The sequence below is a fragment of the Sylvia atricapilla genome, chromosome 9 (genome assembly GCF_009819655.1).
Source record: "Sylvia atricapilla isolate bSylAtr1 chromosome 9, bSylAtr1.pri, whole genome shotgun sequence".
NCBI lineage: Eukaryota > Metazoa > Chordata > Aves > Passeriformes > Sylviidae > Sylvia > Sylvia atricapilla.
The window spans coordinates 3,773,459-3,785,252 of NC_089148.1; the positions used below are offsets into that span (position 1 = coordinate 3,773,459).

General features: G+C 39.0%; 1 protein-coding gene across 6 annotated transcripts in view; it reads left to right on the plus strand.

Annotated features, from left to right (window-relative positions):
• The window catches only part of KCNT2 (potassium sodium-activated channel subfamily T member 2), a 116,396-nt gene extending 105,122 nt beyond the window's left edge, over nt 1-11,274 (plus strand). For 3 of the 6 annotated variants that reach the window (XM_066324628.1, XM_066324622.1, XM_066324624.1), the window contains 4 exons: nt 1,701-1,721; nt 5,433-5,733; nt 7,638-7,722; nt 8,071-11,274. In XM_066324628.1, the coding sequence (XP_066180725.1) occupies nt 1,701-1,721; nt 5,433-5,733; nt 7,638-7,722; nt 8,071-8,182 (519 nt within the window). In that variant the 3' untranslated portion in view covers nt 8,183-11,274. The remainder of the gene's footprint in view (nt 1-1,700; nt 1,722-5,432; nt 5,734-7,637; nt 7,723-8,070) is intronic. The other 3 variants (XM_066324625.1, XM_066324626.1, XM_066324623.1) reach the window with 1 other exon arrangement.
• Nucleotides 11,275-11,794: the final 520 nt, after the last annotated feature.

An 11,794-nucleotide genomic window follows, 5' to 3' on the forward strand; every position in this document is an offset into this window, starting at 1 on the left:
TACTACCATCTCATCATACCATGGCTTTAAAATGCAAAAGTGAGCAACAACTCTCTCATTTCTTCTGAAATACTCAGCCATCATTTGCGCTACTGTCCAAGATAGGTAGTTTATATTTTCTTTTCCATATTTCACAAAAACAGTAGAAAACCTTTGGGCATATAATGCTTAAAGGCAAGACTTGCTCTCGAGGAAGTACATTCAGCTGAAGTTAATTTTTAAAAAAAGGCTGAGAAAAAGCTGTGCAAGATTCCACCCAAGTCATGGGTGTATCTCTTTGTGGACCACTGCTATCTCTGAAAGTAGCTTTTACAGCTTAGCCAGTGGAGTCTGTCACTGCAGTAATGTCTTTTGAACTGTAGCAGCGTTAACATAATCCATCAAAATCATTCCTTGGAGAAGAATGTTAGTCAGCCTCACTGCTAATATGAAAAAAAGGTCTGTCACAGCTTTCCACAAAAGTGAGGACATACCAGATTTTAAGAATTCATTAAATAAAGATAAGGTAAAATTCATGGCAGTGCTTTATTCTCACATTCAGGTCTGGCTATTTAACTTCAGGTCCAAAAAAAGGGAATGTGGAGTTCGCTATTACTACTTAGAAACTTTCAAAGGTTATCTCACAAAGAATTTGAGTTAAATCAGGAGGAGGATTAAGGAAGGGAGGTTGGAGAAACCACCTGGTTAAATTTTCAAATTGTCAGGTGTTAGACAAATGTGGAAGAATGGCACTCCTCCTTTATTAAATAGAGAAAAAGCAGTTATTGATCTATTTAAGCTGAAGGATCTGAATGCAGTCCCCCAGTGGTATTTTCACACAAATACTTGTGCAATTTCTTATTTGGTGAGTCAGAATTTGTACAACCTTTCCCCTCTAGAGAGGGGCAGGGAAATCTCCCCTCACCTACCTCTTCCCCAGAATACAAAAGAGCAACATCTAGCTCTGTGTCTATGGCCTTTATGGATAGAGACCTACAAATAAAGGTGTTGAAAGCTCTGATCTTTCTGCAAATGTTTATTTTGAAGTTAAATTGATTTTTTAGTTATTTCAGTAATGAAATATTAGCATGGGTTATCATTTTAGATTTTCAATACATTAAACCAGAAGAATATATATCCGTGGGTAAGATCTTTAAAATGAAAATAAGAGAAAAAAGTTCACTCTTTTTACTCGAACTATGAACTTCTAACCAAAATTTGAAGGTTTATAACTCAGAGAACGTTCAACATGATTATCAATTTGAGTTTAAACAGACATAAACTAAATTTGTATGGCATCTGCCTGGGTGCTGTCAGGTAATAATGTGGGTAACTTGAGTCATGAGGATATTGGCATAAAAATATGCCAATATTAATATTTAATATGTGAAGTTTATCCTTTGGCACTCTCTTTTTCACTATATGAATGAGAAGTCCTCACTTCACTGACAGATACTCATAATTTCTTTAAAAATAAAACAAGTTTTTAGTGACCCAGTAACTAAATAACAAGTGATCTAGCCTGCTTCTCAATGACTATCACACCTGTGACCCAAACTATTTCCATTACATTCAAAAAACATTAAAAAGAGACATGAAATCTTTTTTCATTACCTGTGTGGCTGCTTTTCTGTGGCTCCTGTTTAATAGTCCATATTTGTTTCTTTAGATTCACTTCTGTTTAAATTGTCTTTTGTTTTCTTTTTCCCTTTCTTTGTCAGTCACGAGAAACGGCTTCACAAGTAAGTATTTGCTCACTGTCTGCCTGTTCCTGGGTGTCCTGGTTGAAGCAAGCCCCACACAGCTGCTGGCTTGCTTGCTCCCCACAAGGTGGGATGGGGAGAAAACTGAGAGGCTGAAAGGGAGAAATCTCTTGGGCTCAGGTAAAGGCAGTTTGATAACTTAGGCAAAAACGGTGTGTGAAAGCAAAACAAAGCAGAGTTCGCTCATTCTTCTGATGGGCAGGGGGTGTTTGGCCATCTCCAGGAAAGCAGCACTCCATCAAGCACAGCTAGGAAGACAAGTGCCTTAAGTCTTCTAATTCCTTCAACTTCCTGCAGCTGTTCCTGTGGAGCACAGCACCATGGATAAGGGATATCACTTTGGGCAGTTGGGATCAGGTGTCCTGGCTGTGTGCTCTCCCAGTTTCTTGTGCTCTCCCCCAGCCCACTTGCTGCTGGGGTGGATGTGAAGCAGAAAATGCCTTGGCTCAGTGTCAGCACCTCTCAGCAGTAATGAAAACATCCCTGTTATTAACACATTATCATCACAAATCCAAAACATAGTCCCATAGGCTGCTAGGAAGAAATGTAACTCGATCTCAGAAACTCTATGTTAGGTTCAACTGTGGGAGTAAAATCCTCACGGAAAATCAAACTATGCAATGGATCATCCTTGAGTAAATGGATCTTAAAGCAACATTGTTCTGGACACAAACAGCTTGCTAAAAATCCAAAAGCTGACAGACTGGGAATTTCAGAGAAGCCCAGTGGAATTCTGGGTCTTTTTGGGCCTGCTCCTGTTGAATTCTGAAGGTAGCAGAGCATCCTTATAGTGAAAAGATCATCTGGTTAAAGCCTTAAGATTAAACCCATTAAATTCTAGTGGGAGCAAAATCCCCAAGTTCATCACAAAAAGAAAGCGTGGCTGTACTTAGCAATGGTTTAGACAACTTTTGGAGCAGAAAAGCATTTCTAGAACCCTGGATGCAAGTAGCATTCCTGGTAGGCAGAACAGGAAATTTAGTTAGTATCGAACTTGCAGTAAGGTAAAAAAATAAGGCATTGCTTCAGAATGGAACAGGTGAAACTACTTCTTCAAACCATTTCACACACAGCTGTGAAATAAACTGTTTTACACACAGCTCCCAGGGAGCAGCAAGGCAAGGGAGCAAAACTCTGAAGATCATTGATGTTTGGTGTTATCACCACAGATATCTCAATCACCATCATCTCAAATACGCACACTGGTGTGTCCATGACTACATTCCCATTCCTGCCATGTGCTGACCAGCCTAATGTTTAGATTTTAAGGCATGAAACATCCTACTAGAACATCATGCCTGAGAGGGTCACAACTGTCTGGCAGCACAAGTGAGCAATGGCACCCTTCAAGGCACACAGTGGGATCCGTGAGACAGGAACCTGCCTTTCAAAAAGCAAACAAAACCAAGAGTTTAAAGGCAGTTTTTCTTCACTGTGTGGCACAGGAGTGACACCAGGTTATCAGTCATGCTTATGCAACAGATTTACCTGCTACAGAACTAGGAAATGAAATTCAATGAAAACAATCAAACCTGAAGCTAATGATAGTTATAAAAAAATATTTTTAAATGAAGTTCAAGACTGGTTAGAACAGAGGGGGACACACAGAAGTACTTGGCACTGGAGCTTTATCTTCTGTGTGTTTAACAACTGCCACTGGCAGACACTTTTTTGCTGATTTTGAAAGAGAGTTTGGACTTTGATTTTGCTTTGCCTTTAAAGTTGATTTTTTTCCTCTTGTGTACAGCAATGGGCCATTCTGCACAGTTTCCTCAACAGGCATGATAAAAACTTCATCATTGCTGAAGTAAATATTTAGCTTTATCGCCTTCCTTTATGCTTTCAGCTCACCTATGAAGTTTTTCAAAACTTCAAGATAAGGATTTACAGATTCACAGAAAAAAACCCCTGTTCTTTCACTTGGCCTCTCCCATTTAGTCTCTGGCTCAAAGAGTGACAAACTTTCCCATAGTGATGATGATTGGCCTCTGCCTTTACACTACTTCTGTCAGCAAGTCTGGTTGTTTTGTCAAGAGCTCGACAAGGAAAGCTGCCAGTGTAGGCAGGAAGAAAGCAAAGCAAGACTACCCTCTACATTCAGTTTGCATCAGATTTGTTCATACCAAACAGCTCCTTCCTACCCGTCTATAGCACCTTTTCCTATGGAATGTACTCTGCCTACTTTAGTCTTTGCTGCAAAATGCACACAAACCCAAAATGACAGTCTAACAAACAACAAAATCAAATTGCATTCCTGTTCAAAGGGATCCAGGTTCTCTCTTCTGCCTTAACATCCATGGAGTCAGTAATAAAATTTTAAAAAGATCAGGTTGTTTTAAAAAAACCCCCACAAAATCCCTTTTCTATTGCAGAGTAGCTGAAGAGCCTCAATAAATTAGCTGGTCTTTACTTGAGACTTATTGGAAGATCCTAGTCTAGAATATTAAAAATGTGATTTTACTTGGAAGTGCTACAACATAAACATCTGTAGTGTTCTTTTTAATTATGGACTTTGTTTTGCTGTTTGATTGGGTTGGTTTGTTGCTTTTTTCCTTTTACACAGATAAAATCTAATTTGTGCAAAAGTGAAAAATGCAGCTATCTTTCACAGCTTACTCATATCAAATATTATTTTATGGACTCCAGAAACCTCACAGATTCTGTGGTGAGCCCCTTACAGGAAGGTACTGATGAGGTCAACAGAATCTTGATTTCTGATTTCATGTTAGTGGGAAAAGGACATTCAGTAGCTCCTCCCTTAAATCTGCTTTATTCACTGATCATTACCAGCACAGTTTGAGGGGATTCACATAAACTCAGCCTGTTCATTCACATCATCTTTGTTTTATACTTCATGAATTTATTTTAAACACTCATCACATTGAAATCTGTGACCAGTCACTTGGGGACGTGCTTGTACTGACACTAGCAAGGACTTTGCTATTTCAATGTCAATAAAAGACCAGTGCACATACCATTGGTCTTTTTTGGGTGGCATAAGAAAAACAGCAACAGAAAAACAGATTTTGGCTCTTAATTATGGGGGGGTTGTCACTATATGAGTAACATCACTGTTCTTTAATGTAGGAATCAATTACTGCTTTTACGGGAGGTGCCCTGAAACACACTGAAGGTTACTGCTTTCTAATTTCATGCCTGCTGGATGGTCAAGAAGACCTGGGAATTTGAGATACAGTTAACAGGCATGTTCTACCTGTGGTCTTAAGAGAGTGCTGAAAACAGTACAGCCAAAGTTGAACAATTACCTAATGAATCCACAACACACATGTAAATAGCAGTTACACAGGTTAGATTTCTAAAAATATGCAAACTGGGAAGAAAGTGGAGAAGTCATTCAGAACTGATTCCTAGATTCAGGAAGGGCAATATCAGAAGGCTCAATTTGCTCTTCTCAGAATCCCACTGCGATTTGGCACAAAATAACACTTACCTGCTTTCGCCCTTGATAAAAGTATTTGTATTATAAGTGAGCTTTTTACATGAAAAGTCCAAGTCTGGTAAAGGGTGCCCAGTTCAGGAACACTCACTAAGTACAAAGCTTAGCAGTCCCCTCAGCTCCATGGCAGCCAAACCCCATGTCCAACTGCACTGTCAGCAAGAGGAGAGAACATCTTCATCTGCTTGCTTTTAATACAGCCCTTCATCTCTCTTGTCCTTTTTCCTTTCAAGTCTCAAATCTCCATCAGCGTGGAGGAGTGGGAGGACACCAAAGACACCAAAGAGCAGTTTGGCTGCCGGGGTAATCACCGGAACTCCACTTCCAGTGACCAGTCTGACCACCCGCTGCTGCGCAGGAAGAGCATGCAGTGGGCACGGCGCCTGAGCAGGAGGGCCCCCAGGCACTCTGCTAAAACTGCTGAGAAGATCAACCAGCAGAGAATGAACCTCTACAGAAGGTCAGAAAGGCAGGAGCTCGCTGAACTCGTGAAGAACAGAATGAAGCACCTGGGCCTTTCTCCAGCAGGATACGGTACCCCTAATACAGTACTGCAGTAGCAACATTAGCATGGTGTGAGGTGAATTATTTGTAAGAAATGATGGAGCCAGAAACAAAAGACCAACTTTCTGATAATGATTTTTGTTTTGTTAGCTTAGGTTTGGGTTGTTTGGGGGTTTTTTTCACTTACCAAGAGTAACTTGGAATGTTCTTAATGCATTCCATTATCACCCATTCCTATGCTGAGATGGAAGGGCTCATGAAGCAGCATGCCATAATTTATATTTAGTAGATGAAACGTGCATGCTGAATTTATAAACATCCCCCAGTCATTGAACAGCTGCACCATATTTCTACAAACCCCTTGAAATAAAGATGAAGACAGGGCTGTTGTGAAGTTCACTTATGTGTCAAGGCCAGGGGTTGTTTATATGTGAAGGATATTGCCTTTTCCCCACAATTTTCAAAAATAATGCCAAAGTATCATATGAAAGTAATTTTTAGAAAGCATGTTTCACTAGGTCTTTAAATGTCATCTTTATCCATAAAATCATTCTCCAGCAAGGCTGATGTCAGGTTGCTTTTTAGTTTGTAAGACTGTTCAAGAGTTTTTAAGCTATGGACAAGAGTTCTGTAACACTTTCTAACACATGCACCACAGCTGGCCAGGTTGCCTTTCACTGGCCAGGTTGCCTTTCACTGGCCTTGGCCCCTGGAGTGTGTTGGGTGGAAAGCCTAGGACTGTGGGTTCTAATTTCCTAGTAACACCAGGAATTTCTAGATATGTAAATACTGGCTCTTTATTCCACACCCCATATGGATAATTTCCATGCCTTCTTTCTTTGTATATAACCCTGCAGAAAGATTCAGGGCTAAATATTTTCCAGGGGTTTCACAGGCCACAATAACATTGGATCAAAAATAATCAATAATCAATAATAATCACAATCAGTAATCAAAAATAATCAATAATGTTTTGTAAATTCATATTTTATAATAGTAACAAGAAAACTTGGTTGTGTTCCTGTTTTCCTTTTCAAATCCTAGTTAAAAGCAAAAAGGAAATACTCATTTCATTACTCAAATTTAGAACTATAAGATACCATCTACAAAGCAGCAAAATCTTGGTAGTTAAATGCTTTACCTGATTGCATTTATTTAAATCTGAGTTATATCTTTTCCTAAAAAACTAAAGAGGCTTTGACATAGAAGTACTGCCTCTCCTCTTTAGTCCAATAAGCTTAAAACCAGTCTCACTGCAGCAGTCCAAGGAGTGTGCCAAGAGAAAATGATACAAAAGGTAATGCAATGGCAGCTACAAAAGTGTAGCTTAAACCTTAAAAATAAAAACTACCAGCCTTCATTTCAACCCATTGTTAGGAGAACAGTTAAAAATGCAAGAGACGTACCAACTTCCAGTTATACAGCCTTCTCATTTCAAGCCCTTGGCACAGGTGATAAAAGGGAAGTGCTTCTTAGATAAATAGAAAAAGGAGGAAAAAAGGTTTATGTTGACCAAATCTGGAAATGGATGAGAATGCCATGCACCTGCATTTAACCTTGGTCATCATTTGAACTTGTTGCCAGCCAAGCGCAGGAGTCCCTGCTCACCTCAAACTTACCAGAGCTGCAGGATGGATTGGGAAATCCACTGAGACTGGGTTACATTTAAATTTCTATGACTAAAAAAACCCAAAATATTTTTAAACCATTAGAAAACAGGATGTTTTTAGAACTGATAGCTCAAAAGATAATAATGTTAGGTAGTTTTAATATGAGTTGAAAAGAAATTGCTAAACTTAACTTGAAATCACTCTGACACCAGACACTTTTTTAGAGCTCAATGGATTTCATCAAATTAATACATCAGAAGTAATGCTTCTCGCAATTAATTTGTAAATGTAATTTATTTGATGCTTTTTTCCCCTGTCCTCTAGATGAAATGAATGATCATCAGAACACCCTTTCTTACATCCTGATCAACCCATCTCCAGATACAAGATTAGAGCTGAATGATATAGTGTAAGTTAAAGCACACACAAAAAAATATAGCCACAAGACTTGTAAAAAAATAAAATATGGAGACTTCGATTTAAAGAGACATGTAATTATACTGTATATGTATAGACTTAAAATACACATATAAATATATAATACATATATTTGTAATGTTATAAACCTGTCATCCTCCTCTTACTCTGTATTTTAAATCGAAAAAAAACCTAACCAATGCTACCACAGGAACTAAACCAAGCACCTTCAAAGTAAGTCTCTTAAGTCTTGCTTAGGTCTTTTCAACATTACAACTCTATCCACTTATCCTGGCTTGCAGCACATTGTTTTAGTAACAGCTGTGATTTCTTTTTGTAGATACTTGATCCGACCTGATCCACTGACTTACGTTCCAAACGCTGGACCCAGCCGAAAGAACAGCTTCTGCAATACAGTGGGACAAGACACCAGGGAGGAGACACAACTTTGATGTGTAACTCACCACAAAATTCAGAGACAATTTTATACACTTGTTGTTTCCACTAACCATTTTGCAAACTGAGGGGTAATTTTTTTTTCAGATTTTGGAAACAGATTGACAGTGGGCAAGTGACCAAATGCAGAAATGTGGTGCCTAGAAACTCTGATTTCAGGGATTGTCAGGTTTATGGCCTGTTCAGTATGGCAGTTGAACTTTGTCAGACTAACAGAATGACAACACCTGTTGCTATTTAACCCATATGAACAAATGTCAAATTCCACCACGTTTTGCTTAGATGCTCCTAAGCGTATTTATGCAGCTGGCAGCATGTCAGTGACTGCTGACACCAGATTATCTGATGCCCATAGAGAGACAATGCCTGATTTGTAGCAGCAAATATGTTAATACCTAAAGCTGACAACAAGGTTTTGTGTGTCAAGAATTCAGTCTTTGAAATAATTTTCAGTCTCAGCCTGTCACCCATTTTTATTAGTACAGATTAGTTTCAGTCCCATTTTAGCTTCCAGGACCTGGGTTTTTATTTCTTGGGTTTACACAGATCAGGTTGAATGACACAGCCTTGTCACATTGCAGAGGTTGAGACTGAGACTGGGCTATCAATGAAAGGAAAGCCCAGCTGCAGGAAAGTCCCTCTCATCACACACAGGCAGCCCCCCCACACTGGCAGAAAACTGGGAGGTTACTGTGTGAAGCTGCAGACAGTGGTAGCTCAGGTGAAACACAACCCTTTGAACATTGGTGAGTTAGTCTATAGAAGCCTGAGTAGATCATAACACAAAAATGAGAGCATCCCTCTAGGGAATGATTCCTACAAGAAGCCCTTAATATTTTCATGAATATACCAGAACTACAGTTGTCCAAAGAATTTCGTGCCTAGTCATCCAGATTACCCAAAAGTGATACATTTTCACGTGAAATTATGGATCTCGTTGGAAATTAAAGAAATTTATAAAGCCATTCCACAAAATGAATGTAATTCCACATAGTGTGAAAAAGCATTATGGATCTAAAACCTCTGCTTCGGCACGATGTACACAAGAAAGCATCTGCTTGTGTAAGAAGCAACTGCAGTTTGTTAAGCTTTCTACAGAATTAAACATATCTTCCCATGATCTTCCAAGATTACTGTCACAAATGGGGAAGAACATACTCAAGGTTTTAAACCCTCTTCTATTACAAGTATCCACAGAGAGCTAGTAGAAGTAATTTTGCAGGTAGTCTAATATGGAAAAATTGATTATTCTCTGAACTCCCTTGATGTCCTACTAGTACAAAAAAACCAGTCAAAAGTGTTTATATTCTCTTCTGTATTAATTGGTAGAAGAACATTCTGTTTCTGAAACACAAACCACAAATAAGTTGCCCAGTAGGCAACTCAGGATGTGAGTGTGTTTTTCAGCATTGTAAGGGTATTGAAATCAAGTCACGTTCATTCATATTAGGAATGGCAGCAAATCTGCTTTTACTTCCTGCCTTCCTCTTAATGATTCCAAGGTTTAACAACTCAGTGCTTCTGCTTAGAGTCCATTATTGCTCAGTGCTTTTCCACACTTTAGTCATTCATGAGTTTATTCACAGGTGAAGTATTTCAAATGGGCACTGTGGGAAACAAAGGAACAATTGAAACAGCTGCACAGACTGCAGTCTACATTTTTTCAAGAAACAGTATATGGTACAGGTTATTGTCCAAGAACTGTCATAGACGTTACCCAGAAGAGTTTGCATGTGCAGTGTGAATAACTTTTCTATTTTTAATACCTTCAGGGAGAAGACTCTATTCCAGTTGAATATTTTTTTTAAAAATACAAGTTTCTTAAAAATGTTCATTCCAATATACTAGGAGGATCTGTTGTTTCATACTGAGGGCTTCTCTAACAGAGTCTCAAGGAGGCAGAGAAGCTTCCAGAACCATGGCTATCCTTCAGCAGGCAAGCTGGATACTCTGATTTTAGTGTGAGTCACACTTCACAGGAATTCCCTGTGTGTGTGTGTGGCACACACCACTGATTTAAGGACTCTCTGGCAAAAGGATCCATAGCAAGGGTTTGAGTCCTCACATTTAACAGCCCATAAAGCAGCAGAAACAAGCAGTCAGGTGTGTCCATTTGCCCACTTAACTCAGCAGAATTGCTGCTTAGCTAGATTGGAATAATAGCATCTAACGTGACCCGGTATTTCTCCTGGCTTAATGAATTTCTAATTGCTCATTAGCCCCAGAAGATTTGCTAAAACAAACACAAAGACAGCTGGAGACACTTGGAGTCCCTAAAATTAATGCAAGGCAATCTTTGTGAACAAAACACTTAGTTCTCTTCAAAATCTGCTGGAAGACAAGCAGTGAAAACTTAACAACGGCTTCTGATGAAGCAGAAGTTCTAATAACCCATGAATAATGTACCACAAAGTTCAGCTATTCAGAATAATACTGTCTTTCATGTTGAAAGCAGAACAGTTTTGCTTCCTCTGGAGTACCTTCACATACAGACTGCCTTCTAATAAAATTCTGATCTTACAAGACCAGGCTAAGCACCACTACATTAACCCTGAATGAGACAGTATGCACAGTCCCTCAGTGGCCAGGGAGGTGATCCTTTAATGGTCATCTTACAGGCAATCTTATGTTCACATGCTTTTTTCTCATCATGATTATCAGAAATGTAGCACAAGCCTAACTGGGCTGGAGACCAGACTGAGGAACAGGAATCTCAAGGGTCACTGCTGGAGAAGGGATGATGAAGTTCTAGAGTGAGCAGGGTCAAATGACTGTTGATCAGAGGAGTTTGAGCAGACAACAGTTCACCCAGTAGAGAGAGAAAAATGTGGAGCTGTGAAAAAAAGATTATTTCTATCTGTGCTTAACTGTATGTATTTTTCCTCCTGGCTCACTTCTATCAACAACCCAAAGACCCCTCTCTTCCCCAACACTGCCTTAGCACACCCAAGCAGTTTGGTTCCCAGAGTCACAGACCCAGAGAGGGAAGTGCTAGCTGATAATAATAGCTTCATTCTCAAGGAAATGTCCAGCCAAGCCAGACCTAGCTATGAAAATGTGTTACCTAATCTGCAATAAAAAACGTCACAAGAACTCTTTCAATGGCATGCAGTGTGTTTCCTTAACTGTTTCACTCCAATTCCACAACACACATAAATTCGTATACAAAGTAAAAAGCATATAGTTTTTGAGTTTTTAAAACCTGCAGTGGAATGAATCAGTGAAGTTTTTGTCTCAGAAATTAAAAGCATGGTTATTTCCCAGCATAGATATTTTCTCTCTCACTAGCAACTTTATACCACAACTACACTTTAACAACTTCAAGTGTACAAGTACATATTACTGAATATTACATTTTTATTTACTGATGCACCAAAAAAAACTAAAGAACAAATAAATTTTAGCTTCAGCAGGAGAGGGAAACAAATTACATCAAATGCAGCAGAGGAAACACGCAGTTCTCTGGTTTCTAGAGAATTAGGGCTGAGAACAACCATTCTGTAATTTTGGAACACTGACATGAGATTCTGCAGCATTGAATTTTGCTTGATATCCAATGGAAACCAACCACTAAAATCTGGAAATGAATTAATAACATGAAGCCGCTG